Below are 21,917 nucleotides of genomic sequence, written 5' to 3' on the forward strand. Positions count from 1 at the left end.
CCCAATGTTCATCGCAGCACTGTTTATAATAGCCAGGACATGGAAGCAACCTAGATGCCCATCAGCAGATGAATGGATAAGGAAGCTGTGGTACATATACACCATGGAATATTACTCAGCCATTAAAAAGAATTCATTTGAACCAGTCCTAATGAGATGGATGAAGCTGGAGCCCATTATACAGAGTGAAGTAAGCCAGAAAAATAAAGAACATTACAGCATACTGACACATGTATATGGAATTTAGAAAGGTGATAACGCTAACCCTATATGCAGAACAGAAAAAGAGACACAGAAATACAGAACAGACTTTTGAACTTTGTGGGAGAATGTGAGGGTGGGATATTTCAAAAGAACAGCATGTATGCTATCTATGGTGAAACAGATCACCAGCCCAGGTGGGATGCACGAGACAAGTGCTCCGGCCTGGTGCACTGGGAAGACCCAGAGGAATCGGGTGGAGAGGGAGGTGGGAGGGGGGATCGGGATTGGGAATACATGTAAATCCATGGCTGATTCATATCAATGTATGACAAAACCCACTGGAAAAAAAAAATAAAAGTAATAAAAAATAATAATAATAATAAAAAAAAGAAAAAATAAATAAAAGGTAGCATATGATAATAAAAAAAAAAAGGAATGAAATATTTGTATTTTCTACGACATGAGTGAACCTTAAAAAATTACTGCTAAGTGAAAGAAGCCTTTCACATAAAAAAAAAAGATCATATGATTCCAACTATAGGACATTTCAGAATCAGCAAATCTATAACAATAGAAAGTAAATAAGTGGTTGGCTAGGAGTCAGGGTGGGGCTATGTGCAGAGAAATTGGGATGTGATTGCAATTCTGTACAGGAGTTCTTTGGAGGGTGATGAGAATATTCTAAAATTGATTGTGGTGATGGTCACACAATTCTGTGAATATACTAAAAACCATTACATTACATGGCTGAATGGCTAAACTATTTAAATTAAATAAATGAATTACAAAGCATATGAATTACATCCCAATAAAAGTTTTAAAAATCTAGTCCAAAGAGCATTTCCTTTGCTCAGACCTGTCATGCATCCATTCCTTCATATTACTTTCCTACAACTTCAAAGAAATTTTGGGAATGTTTCTTTTGGTCCAAAAACTAAGGAGGATTATTTTAAAAGAGAATTGCCCCAGAAAATATAGAGCGCATGGAAATGATGAGACTATATACATCACACGGGAGATATAGATGAGTTCATCCAAAAAATAAACCTGGGTCAAAGGATAGTAAAACTAGTTTGGCTTTTCATTTACCTAATAGTCTAAAGCAACATAATGAGAAAACTTGTCCTTCTGGCTCTGCACTTTCTGTTCTCAGGGAGTGATGCATGTTTTTAAGTTATCTGTTGAAATGTATAATTAAAAGTAAAAATGGAAATAGGAAGATATCAGGGCTGATATATACACTGTTCTCTTGAGCGTAGCCATAATTAAGAGAGCTCAGAACCTTCCAAGAAAAGCTCAGGAGGTGACTCCAGGACCCCAGCCATGAGGACGGGTAGTGCCAATAACCTCTCAGTCCTTTATAGTAACCAGCATACTTTCCAGTCCAAAGTTTTCTCAGCAACTTTGTGCCTATTTTAGAACTACAAATGATAGTGACAGAATCCAGGATCTAAAATCTTGCAGTTAGGACAACTTTACTTCACTATCGCACTCCACCTCAATAACCTCTATTGTCTTCTAACAAAGTGATTTTCCAACCTCTGTTTCAATAAAGTAACAGGGAATTTATTACCTCACCAAACAGCTCATTCCCTTCTTGTACAGCATTGTTAGCCAAAACGTTCTTCCTTATATTGAAGCAAACAGATTTTCTGTAACATTCACAAATTTGATCCTGAATAGACTTTTGTGTCTACTCAAAATAGGCTTAAATGACCTTTACCATATAACAGCCTTTTTGAAGGCAAGTACCATATACTTTTCAACATATATTCTCCGGGCTAAACATTAAAAACTTTCTCAGGGACTCGTTATGATAAGGTTTCTAGAAGCTTATTACCATCTTGGTTATTCTTAAACTTCCTTGTAGCCAAGTTAAGCTCATTTCATATCCATAAAACAAGGATAGTTAACAATGCCTATGGGCTTCCCAGGTGGCGCAAGTGGTAAAGAATCAGTCTACCAATGCAGGAGATGCAAGAGGCACAGATTTGATCACTGGTTCAGGAAGATCACTGGAGTAGGAAATAGTAAGCCATTCCAGTATTCTTCTTGCCTGGAAAGTCCCATGTACAGGGGAGCCTGGTGGTCTACAGTCCATGGGTCTCAGAGTCAGACACGACCTAAGCATGCACACACACACACACACACACACACACACACACACAGTAATGACTATGGTCCTGAATTAACCAAATGAATTAATGTATATAAAAGTATTTTTACATCTTAAAATACTTTGTAAACATAAAATACTATTAGAAAGTATCTGCTTCCCAGAAGGCAACTTCTCAAAACATAGTAGAAACTCGTAATACACAATGTGATCTAAGGGTCAGTGGCATTGGAATCACCTGGAATTGTGCTAGAAATTAAGAATCTCAGACCCATTCCATATCTACTAAATCCACATCTGCAGTCCCAGGTGGCTCAGTGGTAAAGAATCTGCCCGGCAATGCATGAGACACAAGAGACACGAGTTCAATCCCTGGGTCAGGAAGATTCCCTGGAGAAAAGAATGGCAACCCATGTCAGTATTCTTGCCTGGAGAATTCCATGGACAGAGGAGCCTGGTGAGCTACAGTCCATGGGGTCACAAAGAGTCAGACATGACTGAGCGACTCACACACACACAACAAGTATTTTATACATTAAAGTTTGAGGAACACTGTGGACTTTCAAATGGGCATACACTTAGCAGTTTCTCTTTTAGATTTTTATCCTGAGAATATGATGTGGTAAGTGTGGAAGAGATACACATAAATAAAATTCATGACTGCTTTTTCATAATAGCAAAAACTTAGAAGAAATCCAAAGATATACTAATAGAAAATTGGGCAGGTGATTGATGGTTCATTTTTTGGATATACTCATTCTCCCCAGGAGGCCTTGTTGGCCCTTAGCATACCTAACTGCCAGCTAGGGTTATCTGTTGAGCAAGCTTCTCAGCTTGTGCTAATGGCAAGAAGATGCCTGCTCCCAAGCTGATGGCTGATGCTGTGAGCATAGTTGTATGCTCATTTGGACACAAAGGGTATTAATGTCTCCAGACAGATTATCTACCTGGGGAGAATCAAACCATTTGCCTAAGAATTCAATCTCCCAAGGGTTCAATCAGTTTTAAAATACCATTAGCAGCATATCCGGGTGTTTTCTCAAGTACAAGTATTACAGGACTTTTACTGAGATCGTAATTAACTAGAGAAGGGACAGTGAAGATATAACTAGAGAACTGCTCACAGGCCACTTAAAAAATTTGTGACCCAATGTCAGTAAAGTGGCTTTTTCCCTCTTTAATTGAGAAACATGTTCAACTTTTCTATTCCTTAGTTTTGACCATTGCCTTTGAAGTTTCTTTTACTCTTGTTACAGAGTTACTTTACTTATTAGACCAAGAAAAACCTTCCACTGTGACCAGTTTGGGAAATTTTAGGAAAATGATGTTTCCTGAATACCTTATTTTAAAATATCAACTAACAGCATCAAAATAACAACTTGTACAGCATTGTACAGCTAACAATGCTGTACAAGAAGGGAATGAGCTGTTTGGTGAGGTAATAAATTCCCTGTTACTTTATTGAAAGTACTTCTTCACTCCAAGAGCTTATTTCTCTGCTTTATTTTTCTCCATGGCACACATCATCAACAGCTCTACTTGTTTATTGTTTTATTGATTCCTTGTCTGGCTCCCTCCACTAGAAGGCAAGCTCTATAAAGGGAAGAAGTATTGCCTCTTTTGTCCATTGCTATGTGTACAGCACTTAGGAACTGTCTGACACCTAGGAGGTGTTCAACAAGTGTTTGTTGAATGAATCTGCTTTAAAAAAATTTCACTATCCTTAGGTCCACTGGTCTTGTTAGCTGGATCCACTGGTCTTGTTGGCTGCAGAACAAAGTCCTTCATCATTTAGACTATATCCAAGGTATACTATGGAGTAGGAAATGGCAACCCACTCTGGTATTCTTGCCTGGAAAATTCTGTGGACAGGGGAGCCTGGAGGGCTACAGTCCATGGGATCACAACTGAGCACAGCAAGGTACACAAAGGCTTTATAGACTCTTGATTTAGTCTTCCTAATTAACGGTAGTGCTAGTAATTGAGATTGTAAGCAAAGGTAAGTTATCCAGTGCTATATCAAGGCAAAAACACAGCAATGAACAGGAAGATATTAGAAGTCCTACTAGATTCATCCAAGTGAGCAGATACCCAAGCAGAGACATATGATAATATATAGTTTTGGGGAGGGTAAGCAGTCTAGGAACAGGTAAGTTAAGTTAGGATCCAGAAGTCACCAAGTCTAAGAAAACCAGGCCAAAACAAGAATGTAAACTCCAGAATATATGTTTGTGTGCTAGCCACTCAGTCATGTTTGACTCTTTGCAACCCCATGGACTATAGCCTGCCAGGCTCCTCTGTCCATGGAAATTTCCAGGCAAGAATACTGGAGTGGGTAGCCATTCTCTTCTCCAGTGGATCTTCCCAACCAAAGGATTGAACCCTGGGCTCTCCATTGCAGGCAGATTCTTTACCATCTGAGCCACCAGGGAAGCCTGTGTGTGTATGTGTGTGTGTGTGTGTGTGTGTGTGTGTGTGTGTGTGTGTGTGTGTATTTTAAAAGATTTTTAAAAGAATGTAAAATCCATGAGATCATTTGTCCAGGCATGGTGATATGTCAGAAAAAGAAATGGGTATTTGTTAGATGAAAAATTAATCCATCAACAAAATGGAATTCATGCAGTCATTTTAAAAATGCTGCTGTAACTGGGATGACCCTGAGGGATGGGATGGGATGGGGAGGGAGGTGGGGGAGGATTCAGGATGGGAGACACATGTACACCCATGGCTGACTCATGTCAGTGTATGGCGAAACCACTACAATATTGTAAAGTAATTAGCCTCCAATTAAAATAAGTTAATTGATTTTAAAAATAAGTAAAAAATAAAAATGCTGCTCTAAGTTTTATTTGAGACTGTGTGAAATTTGTAGGTTAATTTTGACAAAAAGTTGACCTCCTTATACTGCCTTCTCATTCATTAGTGTGAATTCTCTTTGCCTTTGCTTAAATCATAAAAAAAAATTAAAATTTAGTTCTTTTGCACTGTTCTCATTATGACTAATAGTATTTTGGAATGTTTTGCATAAAAATGATTTTTTTGCATTATGTCTTCTAATGTATATGTATGACCTATGGAAATTTATTGAATTTTTTTAGTATTATTATATTGGGTTTTGGTATTTATTTTTCTATTCATCCATGTTGCAAAACCTTTGCCATTTTTAAACATTTTATGTGCTTCTGTATTACATTAACCAATTAATGGTTATTGTTAAAGTGTATTTTGGAGTTATTATTTTAAAAAAATAAATACACATGTTCAGTGTTTTATAAAAAAGTGCTGCTATAGATATAAAGGTATTGCTATATTGTAGAGTGAAAAATCAAGTTGGAAATTATATGTTGAGTGAGATTCCATTTTTTGTGTGCATGTATTATCTACATATATAGATATGAAAGATAAACAAAAATGTTATGGTGGGTAAAGAGATAATTTGGACTTCTTTTTACTGGTCCATATTTGCTAACTTGTTAATGAGCATTGGTTATATCCATTATATCAGTAAAGAGGATTTTTAAACTCTCTGTATGATACATGGGTACCTGTACAATGTTGTTACTATAACCTTTACACTAGGCCTCAGGACATAAGCCTCTTGCTTCATTTCAGGACTCCTGACAAAGACTTTGGAGTTTCAGCTGGCACCATGCCAGAGGAGGAGGACTGGGAGCTCCTCCCATTTCCCACAGGCTCCTCTGACTCTTAAAACCCTTCTGATTACCTCCCAGCACACAACCTACACAGAAAACTACTGTCAGAGAGCGCACTCAAAGGCAAAAACAGAGGTAAGGATGATAGCTGGGGAAAGAGACTCAAAAACAAAAACTCAGCACTCTGAAGAACTTAACTGAAGACTGGCTCATATCCCTGGTACTATGTTATTGAATCAGTTGACTTTGTTAAATAGGTTGCTTTTAACCATTAAGCCAAGACATGACACAACTTGGTTTCTTTCAAGGGGAAGAGGAGACTGGGAATTGACTGGTGAGGCATTTTATTCAAATAGTACTGCTAATTAAATAACCACTGCTACAGCATTTAAAGCCAGTTACTGTCTTACCTGTCTTACCTGTCGCACCATAAGAACTGTCTTACCTGTTGCCTTAGTGAAGCAGCATTAACTGATCAACTCCTTGACAGGATACCATGGCAAAGAAGGTGGCAGTGATTGGAGCTGGGGTCAGTGGCCTGATGTCTCTCAAGTGCTGTGTGGATGAGGGACTCGAACCCACTTGCTTTGAGAAGACTGAAGATATTGGAGGACTGTGGAGGTTCAAAGTAAGTGAGATCGTCTTGTTTCTTGAACAGGTTGTGCTGCAATTGTAGGGTGATTCATACTACTGACTCATCTTGGCTTTTCCTTAGCAGTTTTGATCAGATTTACTTCAAGAAGGAACTAAAGAAATAGGCTGGTGCCCAGGTGGCCAACCCGGCCTGTAAAAGAATCTTTTCCTCTGGATGCAATGGTTGTCTTGCAGCCCACATTTTTGTTATTCTCAAAGCAATATAATGACTAGAGAACATTTTACAAATAGAAGTGACAGGCATTCTGTTCAAGACACGACTTATATTCTAACCACTGAGCACTTGCTTTTTTAGAGAGGGAGTTCTTATTACTACTGACTATTTTCTGACAATAAAATAAACAGTGTTTGCTTGGCTTTCTAACAACACTCCAGTGTAACCATGGGCACTCTTTAAGTATTTATTGTTATTGTTCAGTTATTCAGTCGTGTCCAAGTCTGCAACCCCATGGACTGCAGCACACCAGGCTTTCCTATCCTCTAAGTATACTATACTGTTTATACATATAAAAGGATATATTTTTATACCTTTATATGTATAAAAGTATATACGTATAAAAGTATGCTTATAAAACAGATCACCAGCCCAGGTGGGATGCACGAGACAAGTGCTCCGGCCTGGTGCACTGGGAAGACCCAGATGAATCGGGTGGAGAGGGAGGTGGGAGGGGGGATCGGGATTGGGAATACATGTAAATCCATGGCTGATTCATATCAATATATGACAAAACCCACTGGAAAAAAAAAATAAAAATAATAAAAAAAAAGAAAAAAAAAAAGTATATACTTTTATACTATACTATACTTTTTAACTATATTTTACTCATTAAATTTATTCCATTAGTCAAACTCAAATATTGGTAATACTAGCTGTCCTTCAAAATTTGTATAAAAATTAAAGAAAGATACAAAGATAGATAGCTATAAAGATTTATAATTATTTCTTCCCATAATCTTTTAAGTAAATAATTAGCTGGCCATCTCCTAGGGGTGAGACCTTGGGCAAGTTATTTACATTCCTGTGTCAGTTTTCTCAGCTATATAATGAGCTATATAATGAGGAACAACAGAAAAGTATGATTATCTCATAGTGCTGTTTTAAAGATAAAGGGAGATAATTTATGCAAAGAACTTCAAATATGGCAAACATTAGTTACGATACCTACATTCATATTTTATAGACAAGCAAACAGAAGCTGAGGGAGGTTAAATGACTGGTCACTCAGCTGTAGGAACCGATATTCAAACCTTAGTCTCTGACACCTAAGCAGGAGCCCCTACTTATAACCATAATTTGCATTCCTTCTCAGAAAGATTAAACAAACTTTTATCTCAGAACTCAAGAGCAGTGACTTTCAGATTATGTATCAAGTACATCCAAATGAGATATTAAAACTGGTGGAAACACTCCAGACACAAGTGAAAGATTTTGAGTGCATGAAAGCAGATTCTCACACCAGCAGAGACCATCCAAAGGGCTCTCACTACAAGGTGACTCATCAAGGAGATGGCAAGAACATCTAACATGTGTGCTTTCCCAGTTCAAAATGAGTCTCGTGCCAAAAGGAATTTTTTAACATTGGGTTTCTCAACTGTATATAATTATAAGACATGCCTAGAAGGTTTCTTAAAGATATGGATTTTTGAACACCAGCCCAGACTTACTGAATCAAAATCTTTTGAGACAGGGAATCTATTTTTAACATGAGTCCCAAATGAATCCTATGATGAGACAAGGTCAGCAAACATTGCTCAAATACCAAACAAAAATATCTGTGTTTTCAACCATTCAAGCATACTCAGAGATAATGATGAAGATGTTGATCCTTATAAAAAACAGGTAACTTTTCTGATGGAAAACAGCTTGAATCACATTCATTTCTTACTAACAACTAATCATTAGAATCATTATAGCTTTACCTGCGGAGAAGGCAATGGCATCCCACTCCAGTACTCTTGCCTGGAAAATCCCATGGACGGAGGAGCCTGGTAGGCTGCAGTCCATGGGGTTGCTAAGAGTCGGACACGACTGAGCGACTTTACTTTCACGTTTCACTTTCATGCATTGGAGAAGGAAATGGCAACCCACTCCAGTGTTCTTGCCTGGAGAATCCCAGGGATGGGGGAGCCTGGTGGACTGCCGTCTATGGGGTCACACGGAGCCGCACATGACTGAAGTGACTTAGCAGCAGCAGCAGCTTTACCTGAGAGGGTGATATGATTAAATGGAAATTTCTGTCTTACCCAAGGATGTGTTATTTTGCCTACTCTGGGTTCACATATAGATTCCATTTCAGATATTTTCCCCAGGTAGATTTTTTTTCACCTAAGAAACATGAAATTTCAATAAGTCCATGTTTAATGATAAATTTGTCATTGCTTTGTTTTATTACCCAATTTGGGATTTACTATCAAAGAGCCAAATGTCTCTTATTTAATTATCATTAACTTGGATACAGAAGAGTAAGAGTTATTTTGAGAGGTCTATCAAAAATATGACTTGATGGGTTCAAGCAGTACAAGAAGGCAGTGTAGGAAGATCCTGAACTCACTTCCTCCCATGTACACAACAAATCCTCAGCTAAATATGGAACAACTCTCTCTGGGAAGGACCTGAAAATGAACTGAAAAGCCTGCCACAACAAAGAATAAAGGGGCTGCATTGAGACAGGTAGGAGAAGCAAAGGCATCATCTTTCCCAAAACCCCATCCTTGGCAGAGCAACCCACATGCAGGAGGGATCTCATGAACCGAGCACTTCTCCCTGAAAAGCGAAGGGTTTGTGCCCCACATCAGGCTCCCCAACCCTTGGGACCTGCACTGGAGAGACCAGCCTCCAAAAAGTCTGGCTTTGAAAAGCAAAAGGGCTTTCATCTAAGAGAATATTAGGCTTGTAGGGAATGGGGATTCTGCTCTTAAAGAGCTCATGCACAGACTCATTTGCCCTGGAGTCCAGCACAAAGGCAGCAGTGTGGGAAGTGCCTAGACCATATGTGAAGGGGTTTCATTTACTAGTCCTAGGGCATCTGCCTAGGTGCAGGAACTCGTTGGGCCTGTCGGTGGAGATGGAGGCACTGCCAGAACCAGTTTTGCATTCTCCCCTCCATTACTATCACTGTTTGCTGATCGCTGCACCCTGCCCACGCACTGCTCCTTTGGTCCTACTAAAACCTGCTAAACAAGCAGCCTGACCCCCAAGTCACTCCCAGGGCTCCACCGAAGCTGGTGGACAGGTGCAGACCACACAGTGGATGCCTCTGGCATACTTGGCTCTGAAGACCAGCACAGGGTGGACTCTGTTCTGGGTTCCACAGACTGACAAAAAAAGGAGACAGAGAGTTCTTGGCACCTCAATAACCGGGACCTATTAAAAACTTTGACTGGTTAGACACTCAGAAGGCTTGAGAGACAGCCAAGGATTAGGGCAAGGTAAAATGATAAGTTTCTTCTCTTACACAAGGCCACTTCCTCAATACTGGGTGAGATAGCTGTTTCACCTGGTACATAGAAACAAACACAGAGACAGAGAAATGTTTCAAATGAAAAAACAATAAAACCCCAGAAAAAAATAATAATAATGAGGCCTATATGGGAAAAGAATATTAAAAAAAAAAAAGTAGATATATGTATAACTGAATCACTTTGTTGTACACCTGAAACTAACACAACATTATAAATCAACTATATGCCAATAAAAATTTTTTAAACTTAATGAAACAAGATATATAATTTATCTGTAAAGCGCTAAAAGCCATAGTCATAAAAACACTGAAAAGAATGAATGAACACAGCAAGAAGTTCAGCAGAAAGATAGAAAAGTACCAAACAGAAGTCTTAGAGCTGAAGAATACGTCATAGCTAAACTGAAGAATATACTAAAGAGGTTCAGCAGCAGACTAGATGAAGCAAAGAAAGAATCAATGATCTGGAAGACAGGGTAGTGGAGTTCACCAAAACAGAGCAGCAAAAAGAATTTACAAAGTGAAGACAGCTTAAGGGACCTACGGGACAGCATCAGATGGAGTAACATCCGGATTGTAGATGTCTCAGGAGAAGAGGGAGAGAAGGGCACAGAAAACTTATTTGCAGAAATAATGGCTGAAAACAACCCCAACCTAGGGAAGGAAACAGATGTCTGTCAGAATGGCTATCATTTAAACACACACACACACAAATAACAAATGTTGGCAAAGATGTGGAGAAAAGGGAACTTCCATACACTATTAGCAGAAATGTAGATTGGTGCATGCAGCCACGGTGGAAAACAGTACAGAGGTTTCTCAAAAAACTAAACTAGAACTACCATATGACCCAGCAATACCATTTCTGATTATGTAATCTGAAAGAAACAAAAATACACTAATTCAAAAAGATACATGCACCCCAATGTTCATAGCAGCATTATATACAATTGGCAGGATATGGAAGCAACCTAAGTATGCATCAACAGATGAATGGATAAAGAAGATGTGATGTGTGTGTGTATACTATGTGTATATATATATATATATATATATATATACACACATATATACATTGAAATATTATTTAGCCATAAAAAATAATAAAATTTTGCCATTTGCAACAATATGAATGGACTTGGAGAGTATGTGCTAAGTGAAATGTCAGACAGAAAAACAAATACTATACGATTTCACTTATATGTAGAATATAAAAAATAAAGCAAACTGTCAAATATAACAAAACAGAAACAGACTCACTGCTATAGAGAACAAACCAGTGGTTACCAATAGTGAGAGGGAGGATGGGAAGGGGAAAAGGAGTAGGAGATTAGGAGGTACAAACTGTTCGGTAGAAAATAAACTATTGTTGTTTAGATGCGAAGTTGTGTCCAGCTCTTCTGCGACCCCATGGACTGTAACCCATGAGACTCCTCTATCCATGGGATTTTCCAGACAAGAATACTGGAGTGGGTTGCCATTTCCTTCTCCATAAATAAGCTGTAGTGAAGATTCTATAACTATAAATGGCGTATAATCTTTAAAAATTCTGAGCCACTATGTTATATACCTGAAACTTACATAATATTTTACAACAAATAAAACTCAATTTCAAAAATATTTTAAACAAAAGTGGTTAGAAAACTATAACTACAATGATTATCTAAAGGACACACAGAAAAGATATAAAATGTGACATTAAAACATAAAATGTGGGGGGTAATATGGACATGGCTGAGTATGACTGAGTCCCTTTGCTATCCACCCGAAACTATCACAACATTATTGACTGGCTGTACTCCAATACAAAATAAAAAGTTTAATAAAAAATAAAATAGACACTGAAAAAGCAATAGAAAATATCAGTAAAAGAGTTGATTCTTTAAAAAAAAAAAAAGAGTTGATTCTTTGAAAAATAAACAAAATTTATAAAACTTTAAGTAAAAAAGAGGATTCAAATTAGTAAAATTAGAAAAAAAGAAGAGTCAAAACAAATACCAAAGAAGTACAAATGATCATAAAATACTACTATGAATAATTATATGTCAACAAATTGGACAACCTAGAAAATATGGACAAATGCCTAGAAACATGCAATCTTCTAAGACTAAATCATGAAGAAACAGAAAATCTAAACAGGCTGTTACTAGTAAGGAGATTGAATCAGTGACTAAAACAAACAAAAAAACTCAACAAAAGTCCAAGACCAGATGGTTTCACTGATGAAATACACCAAGCATTCAAATCCTTTCTCCTTGAAAGAAAAGTTATGACCAACCTAGAAAGCGTATTAAAAAGCAGAGACATTACTTTGCCAACAAAAATCTGTCTAGTCAAAGCTTTGATTTTTCCAGTAGTCATGTATGGATGTGAGAGCTGGACTCTAAAGAAAGCTGAGCGCCAAAGAATTGATGCTTTTGAACTGTGGTGTTGGAGAAGACTCGTGAGAGTCCCTTGGACTGCAAGGTGATCAAGCCAGTCAATCCAAAAGGAAATCAACCCTGAATATTCATTGGAAGGACTGATGCTGAAGCTCCAATACTTTGGTCACTTGATGCAAAGAGCTGACTCATTGAGAAAGACCCTGATGCTGGGAAAGATTGAAGGCGGGAGGAGAAGGGGACAACAGAGGATGAGATGGTTGGATGGCATCACCGACTCGATGGACATGAGTTTGTATAAGCTCCAGGAGTAGGTGATGGACAAGGAAGCCTGGCGTGCTGCAGTCCATGGGGTTGCAAAGAGTCAGACACGACTGAGCGAACTGAACTGAACTGATAAAAAGATCCTGAATAGTGAAAGCAATCTTGAGAAAGAATAGCAAAGCTGGAGGCATCACACTCTCTGATTTCAAACTATTACAAAGCTTTAGTAGTCAGGAAATAGTATTGTACTGTCATAAAAAAATAGCACGTAAGTCAATGGAAATGAACAGACAGTCCAGAAATAAAGCCACATATATAGGGTCAATTAATTTACAACTCAAGAATACACAATGGGGCAAGAATAGTCTTTCCAATAAATTGTGTGGGAAAAACTGAATAGCCACTGTGAAAGACTGAAACTGGATCACTATCTTACACAACACACAAAACTGGCTCAGAATGGATCAAAGACTTGAACACAAGATCAGAAACCATAAAACTCCTAGAAAAAAAATGGAAGAAGTAAGCTTCTTGACATCAGTCTTGGTAATAATTTTTTTGTATCTGACTTGAAAACAATTGCAACAAAAGCAAAAATGAACAAATGGAACTCCATCAAACTAAAAAGCTTCTGCACAATAAAGGAAACTGTTAGCAAAATAAAAGCACAACCTACTGAATGAGATAAGATATTTGAAAATCATATATCTGATAAGGTGTTAATATTCAAAACATATAAACACTCATACAACTCAGTAACAAAAACAAACAATCCAATTATAAAATGGGCAGAGAATCTGAATAGACAGTGTTCCAAAGAAGACATACAGATGGGCAACAGATACATGAAAATATGCTCAATGTCACTAATCATCAGGGAAATGCAAATTAAAAACACAACAAGATATCACCTCCCATGTGTCAGAATGGCTATTATCAAAAGGATAATAAATAACAAGTGTTGGTGAGGATACTGAGAAAAGAAAATCCTTGTGCATTACTGGTGGAAATGTAAAATGGTGCAGCCACTATGGAAAACAGTATGGAGGTTCCTCAAAATATTAAAAATAGAGCTACCAATAATAATCAAGGAACTCTTGTTCTGAGTATTTATCTGAAGACAACAAAAACACTAATTGGAAACGATATAATGCACCCCCATATTCACTGCCACATTATTTACAACAGCCAAGATAGGGGAAAAACCTAAGTGTCCATCAATAGATAAATGGATGTGGTACACATTGGATTACTGTTCAGCAATAAAACAGAATGAAATCTTGCCATTTGCAACATTATGAATAGACCTTGGGTATTACACTAAGTAAAAATAATTAAGACAGAGAAAGACAAATACCATATCATTTCACTTATATGTGGAATCTAAAACATAAGCAAAATGAAACTCATAAATACAAAGAACAGATTGGTTGACAGAGGGTAGGGGATTGGGGAATGGGTGAATGAGATCAGGAGGGTACAAAATTCCATTTATAAAATAAATGTCATGCATATAAATGTCATGCATATATAGTTTGGAACTATAGTTCAAAATATTGTATTACAAGTTTAAAAGTTACTAAGAGGACTTCCCTGGTATGTGGCATGGGTTCAATCCCTGGTGGGAGAACTGAGATCTCACATGCCATGAGATGTGGCCAAAAATAAATAAAGATTGCTAAGAAAGTAAATCTTAAAAGTTCTCAAGAAAAAAAACTTCATAACTTTTTATCATGACAAATGAGAAATAAGACTTACTGTGGTGATCATTTCACAATGCATACAAATGTCAACCATTATGTCCTACATCTGAAATTAATACAATTTTGTATGCCAATTATGCTTCAATTAATATATATATATATGATTTGATTAATTCCAGGAAGATGCCTTCTGCCCCAAAATATTTCTCCTGCTATCACATTCCTGATGTCTAAAATTTCAGAATTAGAGATATCATCCTGTGGGATAGAAGAGTTAGGTTAAAATTTGAATTAATTCAGTTCAGTTCAGTCACTCAGTTGTATCCAACTCTTTGCAACCCCATGGACTGCAGTATGCCAAGCTTCCCTGTCCATCACCAACTCCCGGAGTTTACTCAAACTCATGTCCATCGAGTGGGTGATGCCATCCAACCATCTCATTTTCTGTTGTCCCCTTCTCCTCCGCCTTCAATCTTTTCCAGCATTAGGGTCTTTTCAAACAAGTCAGTTCTTCGCATCGGGTGGCCAAAGTACTGGAGTTTCGGCTTCAGCATCAGTCCTTCCAATGAATAGTCAGGACCGATTTCCTTTAGGATGGACTGACTGGATCTCCTTGCTGTCCAAGGGACTCTCAAGAGTCTTCTCCAACACCACAGTTCAAAAGCATCAATTCTTTGGCGCTCAGCTTTATAGTCCAAGCCTTATTAGATATAAAATGTTCAAGTATATAGCTCCCTGGCACTTGCAACAATATCACATTTCAAACCTCCCTTAAAACTATATCCATGAGATAAATACAAACAATTTCTCTACCCAAAGAAAACAAAGTCTTCACTGAAGAGTGAAACATACAATAAGCAAAATTTCACAGGCCTCCAATGGGATCACATGAGGGTCTGGATTTCCAGGAGACAGTAGTTTCAAGGAAGGAGCTGCTGAAACTGCTGCTGGAGCCTCCACACCCACTTCCAGCAAAATTTGCCTCTCCACAACTCTACCAATCAGAATCAATGTTAAAATATGTTACTCTTTAACTTCTATAGTTACACACAATTATCCTCACTTAACATATGAAGAGTTTAGGATAAATAACTTGCCCAAGGGAATATAGGTAGTGGGAAAATAATAAAAATGAAAGTCTGAATCAATCACACAAAAATCACTCCCCTCAAAAAATTTATGGTCAATTCATTTTACACTTTCCCACTATAGCTTGTGCTCACTAGGTTTGAATGCTGCACCTCTCTACTAAAGGTTTAATGTGCACTAGCTTTTTCAGTGGAGAAGGCAATAGCACCCCACTCCAGTACTCTTGCCTAGAAAATCCCTGGACGGAGGAGCCTGGTAGGCTGCAGTCTATGGGGTCGCTAGGAGTCAGACACGACTAAGCGACTTCACTTTCACTTTTCACTTTCATGCATTGGAGAAGGAAATGGCAACCCACTCCAGAGTTCTTGCCTGGAGAATCCCAGGGATGGGGGAGCCTGGTGGGCTGCTGTCTATGGGGTCTCACAGAGTCGGACACGACTGAAGTGACTTAGCAGCAGCAGCAGCAGCAGCTTTTTCAGTATTTGCAAAGCTAATGCTATCATTTATATAATTATTTGCATATGAATTATCTCATTCTATACTCACAATACATTAGTTTTCATTAATTCTAACTTAAAAGTGAGAAAGCCAAAGTAAGTGATTTGCCTATAGTAACTAATAAGTGGTAGATGATAATAAGGTGACATAATAAGATGTCTTAGAACCAGCCACAATATTGAGGTTAAACTTATATATGTTTACCCTTATGCTTCATCTCACATAATTCTAAAGATGAATACTAAACTTGGGATCAATTAAAACTCCTGTGTGTTTTTCATCTGAATTATTTATTGATGACTTGGGTCACTATTATCCTATCTTTGTAAAAACTAATTTTTTAATCTTTTTTTTTATTCACTTCAATTTTTTAATCTTAATTACAGGATTTCACATTTGTGCATGTTAGACATTATTTAGTTGGTTTTATTCTTAGCCAAAGAGTGTTTATATGAAGTTTCAATCTTCTGTTAAGTTTTCTATGTTGAATAATATTAGAATATTTACTCACACCATATAAAAAATTAAACTCAAAATGGATTAAAGACCTAAATATAAGACCTGAAACCATAAAACTCCCAAAAAAGAACATAGGCAGAACACTCTTTGATATAAATTATAGCATATTTTTTTATTTGTCTAAGGCAAAGAAAACAGAAGCAAAAATAAACAAATGAGACCTAATAAAACTTCAAGGCTTTTGCACAAAATGAAAAGACGATCTACTGAATGGGTGAAAATAATTGCAAATGATATGACTGATAAGGGGTTAATATTCAAAATATATAAACAGCTCACACAACTCAGTATCAAAAAAAGAAGCAACCCAATTTAAAAATGGGCATAAGACTTGAATAAATATTTCTCTAAAGAAGACACACAGATGGCCTACAGGCATATGAAAAGATGTTTAACACTGCTAATCAGAGAAATGCAAATTAAAACCATAATGAGATATTACCTCACACCAGGGTGGCTATTACCAAAAAGACCACAAATAAGAAATGTTGGCAAGAATGTAGAACAAAGCTAACCCTTGTATACTGTTGGCGGGAATGTGTATTAGTACATTCACTGTGGAAAACAGTATGGAATTTCCTCAAAAAATTAAAAATAGAATTACTATGCAAAGCAGCAATTTCACTGCTGGGTATATATCCAAAAGCACAAATTCAAAAAGATACATGCACCCCAATGTTTATAACTGCCAAAATATGGAAGCAAATGAAATGTCCATCAACAGATGAATGGATAAAGATGTGGCAATATACATAATGGAATACTACTCAGCCATAGAAAATAATGAAATTCTGGCACTTGCAATAACCTGGATGGACTAGATAGTATTATACTTAGTGAAACAAGTCAGAGAAGGACAAATACTCTGTTATTGGTTATGTGTGTAACCTGAAAAATAAGACAAACGAATGTATATAACAAAACAGAAACAGACACAGATAGAGAACAAACTAATGGTTACCAGCGGGGAGAGGCAAGAGAGGAGGGGCAAGTTAGGAGTATGGGACTAAGAGATACAAGCTACCATGTATAAAATAAATAAGCTAAGCAACAAGGATATATTGTACAGCACAGGGAAATATAGCCATTATTTTGTAATAAGTTCTAATGGAGTACAGTCTATAAAAACACTGAATCACTCTCTGTACACCTGAAAGCAATATAATATTGTCAATCACCAATACCTCACTTTCTTAAGTGTTTATTTGAAGCTTCAATCCTGTGTCTAGTTTCTGTGCCTCCATACTTCGGGTATATACAAATTTGATCATCTGTATTTGTCTCCATCAAATTTACTGATTTAAATGTTGATAATAGATGAGACTGTGAAGTAGACAACTGGGAAATCACCAAATGGAATTTCCCATATGGTGCCATTTTCACGCTGACCAAAACATGTACTTTCTTTATTCTATGCCTCACAGCCTCTCTTCTGTTTCAATTGGCATGTTTTTTTTTAACAGCACATTATGTTCATTTTAACATTAGACAGAACTAGCTTAGAACAAAGAGCCATTTCCTTCCCTGAAAAGATAACCGCCTTACCCTTGTTTTACTTTCGGAAGTTCTCTGATAAATGTATCACAGCATTATCCAATATATGTTTTTGTACACTGTTGTCCATTTAATAGAACCAAATTTAACATGTTAGATATTTGTAACTCTCCAGGAAAGCAAATATGAAGTACTGTGATTCTTAAGCCTCTTTACCAGCTGTTTAAGATATATTTTGATTGGTGGTTTAGTCGCTCAGTCGTGTCTGACTCCTGTGACATCATGGACTATAGCCTGCCAGGCTCCTCTGTCTGTGGGATTCTCCAGGCAAGAACATTGGAGTGGGTTGCCATTTCCTTCTCCAAGGGATCTTGCTGACCCAGGAAGCGAACCTGGGTCTCCTGCACTGCAGGTAGATTCTTTACCAACTGAGCTACAGAGGAAAGCCCTAATTTTGATTAGTTTTCCATAATTTTTTTTAAAGAAGTAATGTTTACATGTATCAGTTCAGTTCAGTTCAGTTGTTCAGTTGTGTCTGACTCTTTGCAACCCCATGAATTGTAACATGCCAGGCCTCCCTGTCCATCACCAACTCCCAGAGTTTACTCAAACTCATGCCCATCGAGTTGGTGATGCCATCCAGCCATCTCATCCTCTGTCGTCCCCTTCTCCTCCTGCCCCCAATCCCTCCTAGCATCAGGGTCTTTTTCAATGAGTCAACTCTTCAGGTGAGGTCGCCAAAGTACTGGAGTTTCAGCTTCAGCATCAGTCCTTCCAATGAACACCCAGGACTGATCTCCTTTAGGATGGACTGGTTGGATCTCCTTGCAGTCCAAGGGACTCTCAAGAGTCTTCTCCAACACCACAGTTCAAATGTATAGAATAAAGTTTGTAACATAATATTAGCAAAATCATAACATTTGCATGCATGAAACAAAACAAAGTTTATAGCATACTATCAGCAAAACCATTTACTTGTTCCCATTACACTACTATTTTAATGTATCATTTAGTAGTATCTTAGTATCATTAAGCCCTATTTACAACGAGGGAAAAATGCTCTGGTTAACATGACTTCTTTCACTCATTCAACAAACATATTACCTGGTTGTATAATATGTACCAGGCATATACTAGGTACTAAAAAGACACAATTGTACAGTCCCTGCCATCAAAGGGCTCATTTTTCGGAAGGGGGGTGTGGCGGGAACTAAAGAAAATTCAGAGTGCAGATTTATAAGAGCTGAAACACTGAGTGTTATGGAAAGCACAGACTCTCACTCAGCAGAAGGGTATGATACTTTTATTTGTCTTGACAATAAGCCGAGATCAGATATGTGAAAATCCATCTAGGCTAAGCAAATGGCATGTGCAAAGGTGTGGAGGTTTGTGAAACTTGATATACTTAGAGAATAGAAAGTCACGTAATGTGGCTGGAAAGAAGGATGCAGGTGGCTGAGCAATAACTGATGAGGCTGGAGAGAAGAGCCAGGGTCTCACCATGAGCACCTGTGTCCCATGCCCATAAGTGTACCATTTACCCTGAAATCAGTGAAGACAGTGGGCAGTATCTGAGTCAACGAGTTTAACCAGGGGGCTCTTTCAGTGATCAAGGGCAGAAATTAGGGAAGTACCAGCCCAAAGGAGAGAGGGCAGAATGCAATGACACGCTAATAAAGGGTGTGTCTCCCAGTGTTCATTGTGCATAAGAGTCAGCTGGGGAGCACTTCTAAAATACAGATGTCTGGGGAGCACTTCTAAAATACAGATGTCTGGGCCCAAACCAGACCTACTCACCCTTTTAATACTTTTCAAAGATCCCCTGAATTCTTCTACTGGAATCAGTCCATAGATTAGCATTTGAGAAAGACAGTTTTGCCTCTAACTGTAGGACAAGGACCCACATGAGAAAAGAATCTAAAAAAGAGTGGATATGTAAGTATAACTGATTCACTTTGCTGTACTGCAGAAAGTAACAACATTGTAAATCAACTATAAGCCAATAAAAAATTAAAATTTTTAAAATAAAAATAAGATTCTAAAATAATTAAAATAAAATGTTAAAATAATTAAAATAAAAATATTCTTATTGGTAATAATTTAAAGTTTCAATTATACTTATTACAAGTATATTACAAGAGCAGATAAAATCCACTTCTAAAAGAGTGAAAATATGGAATGTTAGGATATTTTCAAAGAAATAAATTTTATTTCCAAACTGCTTAGAATAACTAGCCATGAGAATAAACTACGGTTTGCTAGAAGTCAATATAATTACATTTCATAACAAAAAACAATTTACAAGATTTTGTATTTACATTTTTAATAAGTGAATCTATTTTTGCTTTGCAAAAAGCAAAGAAGCTTGCTCCTTCTAGTAGATTAAATATTAGCTTTATAATCTTTCTTAATCTTAATTTAGTTTTTATATCCTTTTCATCTTTAAGGAATAAAAGATAAACTTAAATCCAGCCTATTATAAAGGATCATAAATTCTTTTTTTTTAAGATCATAAATTCTAAATAGGTGTTGTCTGAACTAACTTGGTTTTGCTACATAATCTTCTGACTTGCAAAAAATTTATATTAAGAAAAATGCTTACCATGTGATCAATTACCTTAAACAAGTAAATTGTCACTAATTCTATTTGTTAGGAAATTCAGGCTATTAATCTGTATTTGTGCTTAACTCATTTTTAGGCAGTACTTGTATTTTAAGTAAATATATGAGTTAAATTTATCTGTTTTGAAAGTCATGTCTCCTGTCCTTGCCTTAGTGAGAGCAAAGCCTCTCATCTTATTTCTCGACTTTTCATCCCCAAAGCCCAAACTGATTTTAATTCAATGTGATAATAAGCTCCATGAAGATAGAAAACTGTGTGTCCTGGTTATACTTTACCCCTAACTCCAAGCTCAGGGCCTAAACAGGAGATATAGTTGATAGACATTTATTTATTTACTTACTTATTTATTAATAAGAATCATCTTCCCTTTATAACCCCAGGAAAACTCAATTTTACCCAGATTTATCTAAACGTATAGCCATCTACTTCAGCCAGTATAAGAAGAAGCGCACGTGGACAGAAAGCATTTTTTAATAGTTGTCTGCCAATCAACCTAAGTATAAAGATCATTACTTGATGTTCAGTAAAAGAATTTTGATGTCATCATCAGTTGTGTCAAATTACACAAGTAAAACCCCCAAAGGAGAGTCTTGCCCTGGCTCTGGAACTACTATAGGGGCTCAGACATCAGAACCAGTTCTCATCACTCAAAATTCCCTTAAAATGACCTGACAGAGGAGCCAACCACATGTTAAAGCCAATGTAAAGCACTTGTAAAAACTAATATGTTAGCTCTACTGTAACAGTCCATTTAATAAAATGGACAGAATACTGTCTCAAAACTATGACTGGTTCAGTAAGACTGGCTCTAATGGCCAGTAGTAACGCAAGAGAGGCAAACGTGGATGGAGCACTTATTTAAAGTCAGGCATTGTGCTAAGCATTTTATCTAATCTCATCAAAGCCTCATGACAACTGACTAATGGAACAATTGATGAACTTCATTTTACAGGAGAAAAGGAGGAATCTGACTTATGTAACTTGTGTATGCTCTGTGCATATACTACACCATTTTACATAATGGACTTGAGTATCCTTGGATGTGGGTATCCACAGATGGTCCTGGAACTAATCCCCTATGAATACTAAGGGATGACTGTATTAAGCAATTTGAAGCTAGTGTTTGAAAACAAAAATACCATGATTTATTCATCCAAAGTTCAGATTATATCCTTGTATATGAGACAGAAAGCACTTCATATTTGAATACAAACTTCCTTTGCCTTCTGTACATACATACAGTTAATAATAAGACCAC

The 21,917-nt window shown here is 37.1% G+C and overlaps 1 protein-coding gene across 1 annotated transcript in view; it reads left to right on the top strand.

Annotated features, from left to right (window-relative positions):
* The first annotated feature begins 6,466 nt into the window (after positions 1-6,466).
* Positions 6,467-21,917, top strand: part of FMO2 (flavin containing dimethylaniline monoxygenase 2) — a 34,347-nt gene continuing 18,896 nt past the window's right edge. The window contains exon 1 of the mRNA XM_061160306.1: positions 6,467-6,601. Within this exon, the coding sequence (XP_061016289.1) occupies positions 6,470-6,601 (132 nt within the window). The 5' untranslated portion in view covers positions 6,467-6,469. The remainder of the gene's footprint in view (positions 6,602-21,917) is intronic.

Source organism: Dama dama, chromosome 14 (genome assembly GCF_033118175.1).
Source record: "Dama dama isolate Ldn47 chromosome 14, ASM3311817v1, whole genome shotgun sequence".
NCBI lineage: Eukaryota > Metazoa > Chordata > Mammalia > Artiodactyla > Cervidae > Dama > Dama dama.